This window comes from Chelonoidis abingdonii, chromosome 20 (genome assembly GCF_003597395.2).
Source record: "Chelonoidis abingdonii isolate Lonesome George chromosome 20, CheloAbing_2.0, whole genome shotgun sequence".
NCBI classification, from domain to species: Eukaryota; Metazoa; Chordata; order Testudines; family Testudinidae; genus Chelonoidis; species Chelonoidis abingdonii.
Genome location: NC_133788.1, coordinates 16,024,380 through 16,041,315, shown reverse-complemented (window position 1 = coordinate 16,041,315; position 16,936 = coordinate 16,024,380). Strand labels below are relative to the sequence as shown.

The window sequence follows — 16,936 nt, the reverse complement described above, 5'->3', positions numbered from 1 at the left end:
AAACAGAACAGAAGACTGCTCAAAAACTAAATATATTTACATGCATATAGAAGCAGGGCTTCTCCTCTCCTAGTCATTATCACTTAGTTTGGCTATAACTTTCCATTTGCTATCTCCTGTCCACCTGTGGGCCTTTAAAATGTCCCTTTACATGTCTGAAGGGAAAGCCAAGGTTACAACTCAATTGCAACCTTATGGCCACATTAAATCAGCAACCGTTTCTCAAATGATGTGTGCGCACTGACGGCAAGGCCACTTGGTAAGTCTCTTTGAAGACAAACCCTGTAAAGAGTCAATTTTCCACATTGTGCCCAGAAAGCCTGCTTCTCCGCACTGCACTCCTCAACTGTAAAGCAGCCGGGGGCATATTGTCACCTACAATAAATCTTAGTATCTTTTACATTCCTCATTATTAAAATGCATTCAGAACTATAATGTGGACGGAGAAGAAAAACAGCAAAGTGCAAAGAGCAGAAGTAAAATACTAGCAGGACAGGCAGTTGGGTCTAGTAGATGGTGCACTGTACTGAGAGGCAGGAGTTCTAGATGGAATTCTTGGTTCAACCACTGACCTGCTGTGTGACTTCAGACAAGTCTCTTCTCCTTTGTTTCCCTGCCCACCATTTCACTGTCTTGTTTACTGTTATTATAAGCTCTTAGAGGCCGTCACTGCTCCTTATTATGCTTGTGGACAACAGAACCCCGATTTCAGCTGGGGACTCGGGTTACTATTCTACCACAACTACTAAAAACACACCACAGCTTTTAAAAGGGGGGACTGAGTAGCTTAGGGAATTGCAAATGACACACAAAGCTTTTACGCTCTAGGTTGGCAGTTATAACCTAGATTGTTTGCAGAGTTGTTGTAGCCGAGATGGTCCCCGATCGCAGACACACAAGCTAGGTTGGGTAATATCTTTCATTGGACCAACTCATGTTGATTTAAGGGACAAGTTTTCAAACTACACAAAGTTCTTCTTCAGGTCTGGGGAAGGAAATCAATGTCTGAACTAAATATAAATTGGGACAGATTGTTAAGTACGGGGGGGGGAGGGGGCAGGTAACATGTTTGTAGGAGGCCACTTGAAATGGAGTAGCAATAAGAGACCGTTATGGACAAGGAGTCTGAAGTGGGCCATTAAGAGTAAGCAGGTAGGTGTGTGTTACATATTATTGTAATGAGCCATGAAGACAGTCCATGATTTTTGGCATCCAGTAGTGTAATTAATTTAATTCTCATTCTCGTCTTTTGAAGGTGTTGTGCAGGTTTCCTTTGAAGATGAGTATTGATCAGATATGGAGTGATTGCTTTGCGAAAAAAGCGTTTGGCCATGGGTGATGTGGTGTCTTGGTCTTCTATCATTTTTCTGTGTGAGTTCATTCAAGAGTGTAGTGATTGTCTGGCTTCACCCACATGATTACTGTCGGAGCTTTTAGGGCACTGGATGAGGTACACCACATGTTGTGTTAGGCATGTACAGGACTCAAGAACCTTGAGAGCTGTGTTGTGGGGGGGTATTGATCATTGTAGCAGTGAAGATGTGTCTTCAGATTTTGCATCGGTTGTTCTGGCAGGGTCTGGTGCCACTTTGAGTTGGTGGGTCCTGATCTGTGGGGAGCCTGCTTCTGATGATGAGGTTGGGGGGGCTGTTTGAAGGCCAAAAGAGGGGGGTCAGGAAAGATATTTTCAGGATGTGGTGTCCACCAAGTATGGGTTGTAATTGTCTGACAATACCCCACATGGGTTCCAGTGTGGGGTGACAGGTGACAACTAGGAATGTTTCATCAGTGGGTTTTTTCCCCCCATTTATTGAACCAGGTTCTCCTGGGGACATTTGGGGGGTCCTTTTCATGATGTGATCTACTTCTCTGGTGGAGGGTCCTTATTTAGTGAATAAGCATGTTTGAGTGCATATCCTGGAATTTTTCTTTGGTGCAAATACTGTGGTATATGGGTGCCTGACTGTAGATAACAGATTTTTTTGGTGTGCCTGGAGTGGTTGCTGTATCTTTGGAGGTAAGTGTGGCGATTGTGGGTTTCTTATAGTTATTTGTAGAGTTCTAGTATTGAAACTAATCATGGTGTTCAGAAATCTGAGGTAGTTTAGGTTTTCTGTCCAGAGGATGAAAAGATCACCGTAGGTATCTCAGGTATATCACTTGCCTCGTGGTGCATTTATCCAGAAAATTCTTCCTCAAGGGGGCCCATGAAGAGGTTGGCATATTGTGAAGCCATCTGAATACCCAGGGCTGTTCCCATGGTTTAGGCAAAATGTTTGCTGCTAAATGTGAAGTTGTGGGTGAGGATGAAATGGATGATCTTGGCAATGTTTTTGGGGTGGATTTTTGAGCACTGTACATTATCTTGTAAGTATGTGAGGCAAGGAGCAATGCTGTCATGCTGGCGTATAGGGAGGTGACATCCATAGTGGCAAGCATGGTGTTCTGGAGGAGGCTGTTCGTTTCTGGAGGAAGTCAGTAGTGTCTCGGAGCAAGCTGGCCCTTTATGCAGTCCTGATTTTCCTCCAGTAAGAGTGCCATGGCCCAATATGATGGGCCTGCGTGGGTTCCCTTGTTTGTGTATCTTGGGAAGCATGTAGAACCCTGGGATGGGTTGTAGAGTTGTTTGTGAAAGATTTCACAGTATCTTTAAATTCATGTGTAAACTGTGGTGTGTGCGTGTGGGGTCTTTTTAGTTCCTGATAGACTCAGTGGTGCCAGAGTTTCTAATGGCCTTGTTGATGTAGTCACTGTGATTAAGGACTAAGATAGCGTTTACTTTGTCTGCTGGTTTGATCGCTATCTGGTGATTGGATTTCAGGGACTGTACAGCTAACTTCTAGGTTGGCAGTTTTAATCTATTCCACTTCAGAGCAGGAAGTTACCACTACTACCAGAATGCTGGTTGGTGGTTCCTATGTATTAATGAATGGATGAATTAGTCACATTTCAGTATTTCAATCTTGATCCAAAGCCCACTGATGTCAGAGTCCTTCCCCTGACTTCAAATCAAGCTTCTAGTGAAAAAAAACATCCATCATGTGTGGCTACCTCTCTCACAGTCTCAGCAGAGAGCCCAAGAACCAGACAGCCCACTCTGGCTGAACTAATGGCTAATCCCTAGAGGCAGGTACCTCCAAGGACAGGGTTTAAACAGAGGTGGCAGTGTGGACAAGTTTACCTTTGCTGCCGCCTTTGCTGTGCATGTTATTGGCAGGAAGGAGCAGGGGCGGAGGACCTCCAGAGCTGTCAAACCAGGGCCAGTTTTCCAAAGTGCTAAATTCTCTTATACTTTATGGGTATATGAAGGGATAAACAGAGGTTTGGGAGAAATTCAATAGCTAATGTGTGTATTCATCTATGCTAAAGCATCCTATTATTTTTGTTAGCCAGTGATCCCCTTTTCCTACCCCGATCCACCTGTTCTAACTTTTAGACTGTAAACTGTTTGGGTCAAGGGCTGTTTATTCTCTGGCTGCATAGCCCTTGGCATAATGGAGCCCAGATGTGGTCAAATAAGTGCTACCACAACATAAAAGATAAATATTAGTATCTACTGCATTCTACACCACTGTGAAAAATTATTTTTTAAAGAGAGAGAATCACTCCTGCTATATATCCCCACCCCTCATCCCACACAGACAACATGCTCCATTTCTATTTGCTAAATAGCCTACTTGTATAGGAAAAGCATATCCTGGGATTTTTTTTTTTTTTTTTTTTTTTTAATGTCTGGAGATAATCTTACTCCCACATCATTTATTAAATGTCTCCCTGGCTTTTTCTATTTCTCTTTCATACTACTCATTTACTATTGCGTTTGACATTCTAAGCTTTATAAATGGCAACAGAAGCAGAATGGATAAGCTAAAATTAGCTTACAAGTGAGAAGCGAACCTAGAAACAGGCTCACAAACAACAGTAGCCAAGTTACCTTCATTTTCCCACTATGTAGAATGACAACTTGTTGAAGATGGGAGGGAGAGAGAGAGAGAGATCTCTCAACATTATAAATGTCAGTTGCTAAATCTGGAGGTGCAGTATTGATGGCTGCCCTCTTCGCTGACAGACCAGGGGACCTCCAGAACTCAAAGCATGAGCTGCTACAGCTTGAGTTTAACCACCAAGGCTCTGTAGATGGGGTCTGCAACAATCCTCTGCAAATTGGCACATCGGGGGATCTATAACACGCACTTACCAGTGGGTTGCCCAGTGGTCAGCCCAGGATGGATTTCTAGCTGCTCAAGTTAAGTACTCTCCCAGTGCTCCATAACTAGCTGTGTGTCATCTTTAGGCATCGGCGCCGGCTTCCCTTCCCACTCACACACCAGCTCTCGCTCTCTTTTGTGGATCTGGTAATTCATCCACAGACACACTAGCAATGCAATGACTCAGTCCTGTGCCTACTTCATGCATTAGCTACTCTCTCGTAGGCAGCTTTTAAGTTAGTGCAGTGAAAGGAGCTACCAAAAAAAGATGCTCAGAGCATCATGGCTTTCGTATCATGGACGGAGTAGGTATGACATGTTTTGTTTATAAGGATTCATTTTAATTATCCATGACACCAAACAACAGCCTACACTTTTTTATCCCCTGCTCAGTGCAAAGCTCCTTAACAGGCCCTAAACTTCGGATTCCTCAGGCATCCTTTAACAGGTCTCCCAGCCCCTCCTCACCCAGAGAGTGTGGGAGAATTGCTGGGTAAAATTCCACAGCGGAACCGGAAGCTAGCTGAAATGTAAGTGTTATTGGTGAACTAGAGGTTGGGGGCTCTTGCCCCTAAAGAATGGTCCTCCTTTTCTTTGAACTGCCTTCTGGGGCAAGGCTCAGGGGACATTGCATACTCTTAACTGGGCATCCCAGCACTGCCAGGAGGTAGCTGGCTAGTTTCTGGCTCTCTCCTTGGGCAGCCCTGTTCTTGCCAAAGGCGAGGCATTTGTGTTAGTCTGGCGTATCTCAGCATCACAGGGTTACAGGCCCAGTAAATATGGCAACAGCAGCACTGGAGGAGCGTCTAGTCCAGCAACACCAGAAAGGGAAGTCAGAAGATGTCTTGGGAAGTCAGAAGGGGAGGAGCTGGCCAGCTAGCCTCTGAAATACATGGAAGTGGAGAAGCAGATAAGTGTCACTACCTACAGGTCTCGAATCTGGGTCTGCAGGGTTCCTGGGAGCAGCTGCACTCCAGCCCCCCACCTGGCAGTCTGCTGACAATTGCTTAACTGGGACCCACGAAGACCAGTCCCAGTTTGAGGCTCTGCTCCTGAGGTCCAATTGATAGAATCCCAGAGAGGCTGATCGGCCCACCGGCCCTACGTAAGTCAGCAGCAGGAACAGGAAGCTGGCTGAACAACTGGGTTCCACCCTGCTTCTGCTCCCTGGCATCCCGACCCGGCGTGATTCCTGGCATCTGACTCGTGATTCTGATCTCCATCTTGTTTCCTGCCTCTGATCTCCTGGTATCCTGACCTACCCAGCTCGACTCCTGTCTCATGATGGCAGACTCTGGCTCGGACTACTAGGTTTGTCTGACCACTGCCTGGCTGAGACAATAAGATGGACACTGCTGAATAGAGAGGCCAATTTCTGGTGTTACCATAGTGGGGAAAGGAGCAAGAAGAGAACGTGGAAACTAAGCAGTCGGTAAGAAGAATGTCGGTAAAGAGTGTGGAAAGCCACTGAGCTTTCCCCATGAAGACAGGACTGCACGCAAACAAAGCCAGAAGGGAAACTCTAGTAGGGAAGCTGAGTGTCAGCTGAAAACTGTTCCCTACTCCCCGCTGAAGCCAGGAGGAAGGGGTGCAGCAACATCACACCCACTGAGGGCTATGTATTGTACAAACCCCCCAGGGAATGAGAAACTGTTGAGTAACTGCAGGAACTGAGAAGTTCAGGTCCGTCCTCCTAACCAATGCCCTGCACTTGCAGACTGGACAACAAGGAGAGCATGGCTTACATAACACTGTGTGTGTGTGTGTGTGTGTGTGTGTTTGACTGCTAGAACCTGTGACAGACACAGGAATGTTCCACAGATGCCACTGTATCCAATTAGCAAGAATAATGTCTGCAGGAAAATTTGCATCACATTAGATTCTAAAGGGTGGGATTTTCAGAAGCACCCTGCATTGACCTAACTCTATCCCTGCAGAACTGGTGATACCCTAAAACTGTGTCCAATGGAGTCAATAGTGAAACTCCACTGGCTTCAATTGACAGCAGAACTAGGCCAAGGTTAAGTGTTTTTTAAAATCTCCCCAACCTGTATAAATACATAAGACACACATGCAGCAAAAAAAACACCCACGCAATTGGTTTGAAATTCTACAACAGACCGACATTCCACTATGAACGTATCAAATGAAGTGTCTCAGGCCACTCACTCACTTTGTCCTGCCAATGCGACATTGCTGAAGTTAAACTGGACTCTACCGCACAATTCTTTTTCATCTCATATCTGACTACACTAAGTAGCTCAGTGAGGGCCAGCATTGAAATCCAGGGAGCAACAGTGATTTACATCAGCTAAGAATCTGAATCTAAGAAAAACCACACAGTGTGAAATAACTGAGGTAATCTCCCAGCTATTTTCTGCATCATTCCAAATTTCACATTTCATCCACCGCTGGTTGATAATTACAAAACAGAACAACAAAACACCTAGATGAATGTGACATAAGGACAAAGCAGCATGAATTCTTGTGAAGGAAAATTACGCGCCTCTCGTTCATTAGGATTCTCTGAGCAGATCACCAAAACAGCAAATAAAGGAAAACTGGCTGATGTCATTTATTCAAACTTTTGAAAATCATTTGACAAAGATTAGAGGCTATTAAGTAAACGGAGTAGTCATGGGATGAGAGGTACTGTTCTGCCAGGGGTTTGAAAGTTCTTGTGCATGTGCTCTTACAAGGAGTTAATCACCATACACTCAGATAGCAACGCACACCCTTCCCTTTAACTGCTTTCTGTGAATCTTTATCATGGTCACTTGGCAGGCAGTGTGGTCTAGTGGATAGAGTACTGAACTGAGACGCAGGAGAGCAGAGTTCTATTTCCAGGTTTGCCACTGACCAAAGAGTCACTTTGTTTCTCAGTTTCCCCAAACTCCTTTGTAAAGTGCTTTGATATCTACCGAGGAAAAGTGCTACGTAAGAGCTATTTATTATATCTCTGTGTTTTTTACAGCACCTAGTAGTCCCCAATCCTGATTAGGGTCTTTATTGTATAAAAACATCTGCACAGAGGGCCATTGTTACATGCAGTGAAGGTGCATTGGCATGGAAAGGATTTCCAAGTCCCAGTCTATTACACAAGTGATCTGATGTCACATGACAAGACTGATTTGTTGCAGTTTTCAGTTTGGGATTTTTGGAAATAAAGCAAACCCTGCAGAAAGGGATATGAAAAGACTATTTTTCCTTCACCAGCTGGTGAGTCTTGCACTCGTTTAAACTAACACTTTTACCTTTAGCTTTAACTCTTTTTTTTAATAAAGAAAAACAATTAATTGGATGGCTTATTCGGACGAACATCATTTAGCTAATATACAAAAGAATAAGCATTTGGGGGGGCATTATTTCAGCCCATATTTGTTTCACTCTGCATTTGTAAGGGCCATTGGTAACTACTGGGGAACACTAAAATGTAATTGGCCAAAAGAAAAGATTCTGAATAAACCAGTCTAAGAAAGACAGCCTAATATAGGCACAAAGTGCACTAAAGTTAACAGATCCAAAGTAAGAGCCGTCCTCTTTGTGCAGCCCCCACCTTTAAAGTCTGAGCTTGACATCTCAACATATAGAATGCTAAGGAGAAGTTATTTTCATTTCAGATGCACATTGCAGTGAGGAACAATATGAAGAATATTATTTCAGTGCCCTGGGAAAAATTAGCAAGTCAAATATTGAATCAGGCCTCTAGCATATGCTAAGGAGATTGCTTTGATCTTATCCACACTAAAAGCTCTATTATTGAATTTAAAGTCAGTGAACACATATCAGACCACTATACAATGCATATCTGAATACATATTTGAGAAGCAAGGGATGTTTTGACAAAGGGAAAAGAATATTTTAACTGAAAATATCAAAGTTATTCCATACAATTTTTTTTTTCATCTGGCTAGGTGGCTTTGCTGACAGAGCAACTCTCTACCCAGGAGGAGACTGGGCTTTAGAAGAACTTCAGGAATCACCTTGCTCCTGTATTAGGACAGGTGCATCTGGAGGTGCTTTCTAAGAGATATGAGGTTACATGGTATCAGCATGACAGCAGTGCACCATGACTCTTTTTGGCTCCCTCTGGTGGGCAGCTACAGTATTAAGCAGCACTGGGGCTTGTCTACATAGGGAAATTGATCTGAGTTAGCTTATTCTGCAGTAGCTACTCCAGTTGTTTTTCCCGTGTTGAGAAGCCCAACCGGTGGCCATAAATGGGGTTGTACTTCTCTTCCCAATAGCAAAATGTTATATAGGGGAGATTGGGGAAAGTGGGATAATCAGGAGAAGAGAGACAAGAACTTGGATTATTGGAAGATGATGGCATTTGAGAATAATCAAGTGGCCCGATTTCGATCATCTTCACCCCCTATGGTTGCTGAGTCAAATTCCTGTTCTCTGATACACCTGTGCAATTCTACTGATAACCCCATTTTGTCTAAGTGCACCTTCCTCTGAAGTATCTGGCGTTGACCACAGCCAAGATAGACACTACAGTAGACAGGTCACCAATCTGACCCAGTATGACAATTACTAGGTACCTGACTAACGAAAACCTCCCTATACGCCCTCAGGTTAGTGGGAAAAATAAGAGCTAAATAAGCAAAATTCATAACCCGGTGTTCACCCCACTATAAAGACAAACATCTGACACAGGATGTCTAAAAACAATTAATTTTGTGGAGAACATTTTCCCAAAGGACCACATGGGCACAGCATGTTTTTGTGATAAATGGTGAGATTTCTCTACTGCTGACATGCACAATGGAAAAACTTACCATTTTATTATTGATTTCATGAAAATGAATCTCACAGACTTTTTCCACCACGTCTTCATTTTCAAAAGTTACGAAGCCAAATCCTATTTATTAAAAGAGAGAAAGAAGGAAAGTATAAGGAAAATATTAATTATATTAAAATAACAGAGGCTTCATTTAAATATGTCATTTTATGGGCAGTTTGGATTTTTGTCACCATTCACACACACATGCACAATGAGGTCCTGTCTAGGACTATGGCTCCTAGAAGCTACAGAAATACAAATAATTATTAATAATAATAATGCACACAACTACACACCCACACTTTCTATTGTGCCATTATGGAAAACTCCTATATATTACAAGAATGAGACAAAATATCAGATATTTAATAGGGTTCTGTCCTTCCTATAGATTTTTTTGATCCATCCTATAGAATGTTATAGACAGTTATTTCCTAGCTACTGGATGGCTCAAAAACCCAGAGAACAGAAATAATTCTTATTACATTTTATAGGTGTTTGGAGTAATCCATACAGAACCCTGTTACATTTCTATGGAACTCTATTAGTTTCAGTTCTTCTTAAATTCCAAGAGACTTCTCCATTAGGGTTGATTCATTAAGCGACAAAGAACAAACATTCAAAAAGGGAGAGAAAATGATTCCTCATTTACCCAACACCACTAGCATCAAGAATAAAAAAAATTAATGATTTCACAAACATGTATCAGCACTTTCTGTTTACGTTTGCCTCTGAGTAAACAAAAAATTTACTCATCTGTTATTTATAAGGGTCAAAAGACACTGGCTTTGCTCTCACAGGGAAGCAGTCACTATAGTAAGTGCTTCTTGGATCAAAGCAGGTCCTGGCTTGTCCTTTCAGCACATTGACACAGTGAACCCTAAGGGTCAGCCAAGATTTGGAGGTGGTTATTTGTCCCTTTCTTCCTGAATTACTTCCTCAAATACCTCATCAGGATATCCGGAGGCCTCTAAGAAACGATTTAAGTTTAAGACCTCTGATCTGATCACTCATCTTTTCTCTACTGCCGCTTCAAAGGAGCTATGGATTTGGGCCAGTTTAAGGTTGTTTGATGCATGCTGTCTGCCCGCCAGCTATACACTGTATTTACTCTGTTGGGTCCATGCTATCTGAGACACTCCACACTGAAGAAGCTTGGCAGCCAGCTACAGCTATGCATATTGATTTTCACCCATCTTTTTTTCAAAAAAAAAAAAAAACCTACAAAGCACCGTGTTTCTTTCAAGCATTCAATGGATAAATATCAAAATCTATTAAGACAACATGAAGGCTCCCAATAAAACAATATAACAAACCCAAACTCCAAATTAGTACTAAAAAAAGTCTTTTTGGCTTCGATATTGGAAGTATGTATCTTCCGCACACAATACTATATGAACAGAAATGAATGCTGCACTCATAAGTCCATTGCAACTCGTGTTTTAAATCAAACCAAAATGATGGTGAAGGGACGGGAGATAAATAAGCTCACAAACTGTCTAGTTTCTTTTACATAAATAGTTTTGCACTAGTAAACCAGCTGCACATGAGAAAGTAAATATCTTGTTCACAGACACTGGGGGAGATACTCAGCAGGCAGGAATTGATGGTGCTCTGCTGACTTCCATGAGCTGCTATACTAACACTAACTGAGAATCCAGCCCGTTGCATGTTACAAACCCAGAGATTCTGGTTATGAGGGAATACAGTCCAAACCTTGCCAATTCTCACTTTGCATCCACTAACCTGTTTCTTCATTCCCAAAACCTGGCCCTCCCCACTTTGATTCTCAGCAAAGATTCTGCAACTGCTAAGTTGCTCTAGTGAAGTGTTCTATTACCACGCCTTCCATTGCTTTAACACACACAGTACATTTACTAGAAAACTTCATAGTAGCAAATGATTAAAACTAAACTATGCTTGTCAGAGCAAGTGAACAAACTACATTTTGCAATACAGTGCCCTTGAAGTTGTGCATGCGTGTTTGTTTATTCATAAATTCACAGACCGCTGCTATCCTCAATGCGTCTCTCAGTGATTAGAGTGAACTAGCAAGGTTTAAGCACCTACCAGTTGATTGGTTTAGGAACACAGAGTAATTTTAATACTGTTGAATGCCCCCCCCCCCCCGACACCTCTCCTTAGGTAAATTACAACTCAGAATGGTTTCAAAATATCCTAGAAGTCACAACATCTGACAATTATGTTACATTAACATCCGAAGATTTCCCTTTGCATCTTTGTTCAGAAAGCTATTTTACTCAGTTCTTCAAGCATGTAGCATCTTGAATCATCTTATTCAAACTGGTCCCTTTATTTGTCTTCTAAATTGTTCCGCTTAATTCTTCCTTACACAGGACTGCAGTTGCAACTAAAATTTTTGTGGTTAACAGACTAAACACGACATCCCAGGAATCTAGGGACCCACACTGTGTTAAGTAATTATTGGTGTTATTAGAGCAGCACACCACAGGGAACCAGTTTTGCCCAGCAGAATGAAATGTCCAGTCCAGTTCTGCAAGACATTAATTGTCTGAGTTCCAGAAACATCTTCATCATTAGTAACTCATTAGCGAATATTGCAGTGGAGGATTTCAGTTTTGATTTTTTTCAGGTCTCACTACAAGTAACAAGAAGAGAAGGGGAATTTTCAGGAAATTAGAGTTAATGTGTATAACTGCAGTAGAAAACCCACAAAAATCATTACATGTTCAAACTAGGAAACAGGTTACTCCATCCCACTTGCATGCATAAGGCAGAAATACAGGTTTATGAAGAAATGATTTGTTTGATTAAAGAAGATAGACATACAGCTTTCTGGATTTACAGGTTTTATAATAGGAACAACAGAACAATCCAATGGTGTCAACACTCATTTGCAGGTTTTTAAAAGAGCTACACCATTTCAAACATGCCTGTCTATCTGGCTTGATGAGAGAAAACAAACTTGATTATGTCTAAACACATTTATTTCTTCCTCTCGTGGAAAAGCAAAGAAGCAATGAAACAATTAATTATCAGTAAATGCTATTCCTTAACTGTGTAATCATTTTACCTAGTGGATGCATTATCATCTGCAATGAATTAGTTAAAGTGATGATTAACAAAGGAAAACAAGAAGAATGCAAGATGACTGCACGCTAGTGGCTAGATGGCAGGACAGGGAAACAGGAGGGTTCTGAATTATAAAGCTGAGATGGGACCATCAGCTCATTATGGGTGACATTCTCTGTTGTCCTGAAGGGCCACCACCATTTAAGTCCGACTTTCAGGGTTTCAGTAGTACACAGGTGTAATGTCCGTCCTTTGCACAGGGTGAATTTACTCTTGTGACTTTGTGCTTCAAAACAAATCATTGTGATAGAAACAAAGGTTAAACGAACCCCAAACCTTGGCCCTCGTTTAAAAAATAATCATCAGAAAGTTGCAACAAAGCTGAAATTCCCAGTGTAAATACATTACCCAAATTCCTGTAATATGGCATTAATCTGAAATTTTAAACCTAGACAGAAACTTAAAAGAAAAAAACCCCCAATATCACTGAAGTATATAGGTTTCAAATCATGCTACAGCCCGCCAGAGGTTTCAAGTGGCAACCTGTGCTGAACAATCTCTTTTTCTCTATTAGAAGAATTTAACACTATGACTGCACAAGCCTCTTTTAGTTTCTATTGGTAGCAGCCTTTGAGGAAAATGAAAATGTTTATTTTTATTTCCCTGCAGTGAGTAACCTACTGCATTCTTATAGGGAACGAACCCATACTGGAGGGCCATGTCAGATCAAAACAAGAAGGAAGGGATGGATTCAAGCACTGGGTTTGTAATACCTACTGCCCCTGGAACCACTTAGTCACATCCTGATTTAGCCACTTAGCCTCCAGAGAGGGACCAACTCAGTTCAAGAATGGAGCTCTAGAACAGCCCTTAAAATCAAGGTGCCATCTGCTCTTTATGGATAGGGTGACCAGATAGCAAGTATGAAAAATCGGGACGGGGTAATAGGCACCTATATAAGACAAAGCCCCAAATATCAGGACTGCCTCTATAAAATTAGGACATCTGGTCACCCTACATATGGACATAGCACTTGTCAAAGCAGAAGGCTTGTTCCCCCCTCTACCTCACCCATATACTAAACATCAGACACAGGCCACAAATTCCCCTGCAGCTAATCTCCACCCCAGAGGAGGTGACAGTTCAACAAGCGCTGTATGTTTTACAGCGTGTGCAGGATCAAGCCTCTAGCTTGCAAAGTGCAATAGGATCAATGGCACTATGCTCATAATAACGTCTTCGCTTTATGATCACTGACATTTTTAATTGATTGGAAAGCATCCAGTAGCCTATAATCCACACGTGTACAACCACTTAAAACCCACTGGACATTCACCAAGAGATCACATCATATTTTAAATGCAGCAACTCCAAACAGATCATTTGCTCCGGAATCAAAATCTCATAAAATAATCTGTGGTATATTTAAAATAAAATTTAAAAAAAACCCAGCTACCAACTTTTAACAACTGCATCAGAAAAATAATATTGTATGCATGCCCCATTAGTCAGTATAATGAATACATACTCATTTTTAAATTACCCAAACTCTTCTAAAGCTTTCTGGCTCAAACAGTTGATTATTTCTTATGAGAGGTACCAAGAGTCAACAACAACAAAAAACATTCCATAGAAAGTGTATGAAAGAGATTAACACAAAACAAAGAAGGCTGTTTAAAATGGTGACATAAATAGGATTCCGGTTGTCAAGGAGCACACATTTTAAAATGAAATTATACTGCATCCTCCTGAATGAAGCTATTATTGGAAGCTAACAAGCTCTATTTAAGAGATAAGCACTTAACAGAGTCAAACAGTTGGGTTCCCCTCACCCTTTGATTCAAATGAACAAAACTGAATATTCATTTGAATAATCCTTTCTGTAAAAGAAAAGACAAAGAATAGGGAAAATATATAAAGGAGGAAACAAATGCCCCCAGATGAGAGCCTCTGAGCCAAGTGAGATCACTGAAGGAAGCAGCGACAGGATTCGTGACCTTCAGGTGAAAAAAACCTTCCTTTATCATCTGCTCAAAAAAATCATTTAATCCCATTCACATATTGGTCAATGGCTGTTGATAGACACTGAAATTGGGCCCAGAACTTCTTCAGGGGGATTGATTAATGTAGTAAACACTATCCCAGACAAAAGCAAATACCTCTAGATTCATTCTGTACAGTGGTTTGGAAAGGCTAAGCATGCACACAAATGGATATTTATGTCACGTTCACTGAGCTCCAGCTCACTATGGGTCACAAAAACTGGGGGTGAAGGGACGGATGGAGGGTTCTAAGGATAGTTAAGTACTGGAATAGATTACCAAGGGACGTTGTGGAATGCCCATCACTGGAGGTTAAACAAACACCTGTCAAAGATGGTCTAGGTACAGCTCGCCAGGCCTTAGTGCAGGGGATGGACTAGATTACCACTCCAACCCTACAATTCTATACTACCTATCTAGAGAATAATCTTCCTCTTCCTCTCAGTCTCTCAAAAACATGTTCATAGCTGAGTTGTGGCTCCTATTCAGTCTACCTTTTCTGAAAAAAAGCTAAGATACCAATGCTTTTGAAGGTGATTGTTAATGTGCCTTCTCGTGGATAAATAATGATTTTTGTACCTCTTTCTCTTTAAATCGTGAACCTTTGCAGTCTAAGATGGCAATTTACTTATAAGTCTCAGCAAGTCCTCACAATGCCTGATGACTATTATGAAGTGCCAATAAAACCACTTAGCTTGTACAACACATTATATAGTTAGTCTACTCTTGATTTCAAGGAGGTTCGGATTTTCAGAGAGGCTGAGGATCTTGCAGCCCTTGCAGCCACCTTTAAATGAGAGCTGCAGATGCTTAACATCACTGAAAATCAGGCCATATGTTTATGGCTGAAAATTCAACTTAAGTTGGGAAGATTTTCTTTTCATGAGAAAATACAGAAAAATGGGCTAGAGAAGTTTTTATTTTAAGCTTGAAAATACCATCCCCCTCCGCATTAAGAATAATTGTGTTCTCAGTCCTCTTGTACTACTCTTAATGATGCTGGGAGTACAGAAACTAAGGGTACAAGATAGCCCATGGGTTTCAAGGCAACTTCCTCTGAATCCAAGTGGTTAGCTGGCATATCAGGGAATGGAGCTGTGAGACTGCCAGATGTTTAAAGTAACGGCAATCTAAAGAACATTATTTAGATTATTATCTACTTTTATTTTGCAGTAGCACACAGAGGCCACCACATCAAGGTCCTATTGTGCTAAGTGCAGTACAAACATATATTAAATGATAGCCTCTGGCCCAAACAGGTTACAATGCTAACAGCAGAACCTAATAAACCTCAAGCCTTCTCACAAGATCTATAAGAGATGGGTGATATCTCTCTCAAAGTTTAGCAAAAAAAAATTATTACTATTTGGCGTCAGACAATTTATTTGATGAAAGTGCTCTTTTCACACAGAAAACAGGCAAGCATTTCAAACTGCAAATTGCAAAAGAGTTCCTTTCACTGGGAACCGGGTGCAAGTGCAAAATTCACACCAGAGAGCAAATTTTGACGAAACAGATTCATTAACAATCCAAAACACACAAAATTTGCAAGCAGCTCCAACTCTCACTGCAAACATTTCTGACACCTCTGCAGAGCCCTGGCCTGAGAGGTTTGAATACGCCCCAACGAGCATCCTTTGCACAGAAAATCCGTCACTGATCCAGAACTCTGTTTATCCAAGTACACTTCATAGAACCTCTTCCACCCACAGTTCTATGTAGTTAAACAGAGTTACTCTGTAGTGACATTCTATCACAGTACCCCACAAATCAGAGAAACACTGTTCAGAGTAAATGACTGAAGCCATAAAGATTAAAACAATTTAAAATCAGCAGAAGGATAAATAAGTGCGAAGTGTCAATTGCTCAGAAAATCATGCTCCTGTGTGCTGTGTTTGGGTTTTTCACACTAGAAGTCAGCTATATTTCACACCTCTGTCATCACTGGAAAGGGTTTGTGTCAGCTTTGGTGAAATAAAGCCGAGACGACACCATTGTTATGAGACATAGCTATTTTCTCTTGCCAGTTAGTAGAAAGTTTCAGTATAGTCAAGAGTTTCTCTCTGGGTACATGTATATTTTGTTACGTGTCGCTAGATCTACATACATGTACACACATGCACGTGCACATACAGAGAGCTTATCCCTTATCCATAGAATTATGTGAAAGAAGCATACTGTGCTAGAGGTACTTTCCCACCTTACAGGGACGTATAGGTCTTGATCTTTCAAGTCCATGCATCCAACGAAGCAACACGACTGGGCTCCAGTGCAAGAGAGCAACTGAGGCTAAGCACTCACTACTGCTGAGAATAAGCTAAATAAAATCTTCACCCAGAAATGATTCATAAAAGGTAGATGGTCCTGTGGTTAAGGCACTGGACTAGGAGTTAGGATAGCTGGATTCAATTCCCACCTCTACTGCGGACTCACTATGACCTCGGGCAGGGCCAGTGCAAGGATGTTTTGCGCCCTAGGTGAAACTTCCACCTTGTGCCCTCCCACCCCCCAGCACCCCTGCCCTGAGGCGCCACCCCCAGCGGCAGCTCCCCGCTCTGCCCTGAGGCACCCCCACCCTGCCCCAGCTCACCCCTGCTCCGTCTCCATCCCGAGCACACTGTCACTGCTTCACTTCTCCTGCTTCCGAGGCTTGGACTGCCTAAGCTGATTGGCGCCGCAACCTGGGAGGCGGGAGAAGTGAAGCAGCTTACCCCTGCCCCGCCTCCTCCCCGAGCACGCCGTGGCCGCTTCACTTCTCCCGTGTCCCAGGCTTGCGGCGCCAATCAGCTTAGGAGTTCCCTGCGTGCCGTGCTCCCCCTTACTACTTGCTGCAGGTGGCACTC

The 16,936-nt window shown here is 42.1% G+C and overlaps 1 protein-coding gene across 3 annotated transcripts in view; it reads right to left on the bottom strand.

Annotated features, from left to right (window-relative positions):
- The window catches only part of MSI2 (musashi RNA binding protein 2), a 397,445-nt gene that overhangs the window by 80,991 nt on the left and 299,518 nt on the right, over positions 1-16,936 (bottom strand). For all 3 annotated transcript variants that reach the window (XM_032779390.2, XM_075074083.1, XM_032779380.2), the window contains one exon: positions 8,993-9,075. In XM_032779390.2, coding sequence (XP_032635281.2) covers positions 8,993-9,075 — 83 coding nt within the window. The remainder of the gene's footprint in view (positions 1-8,992; positions 9,076-16,936) is intronic.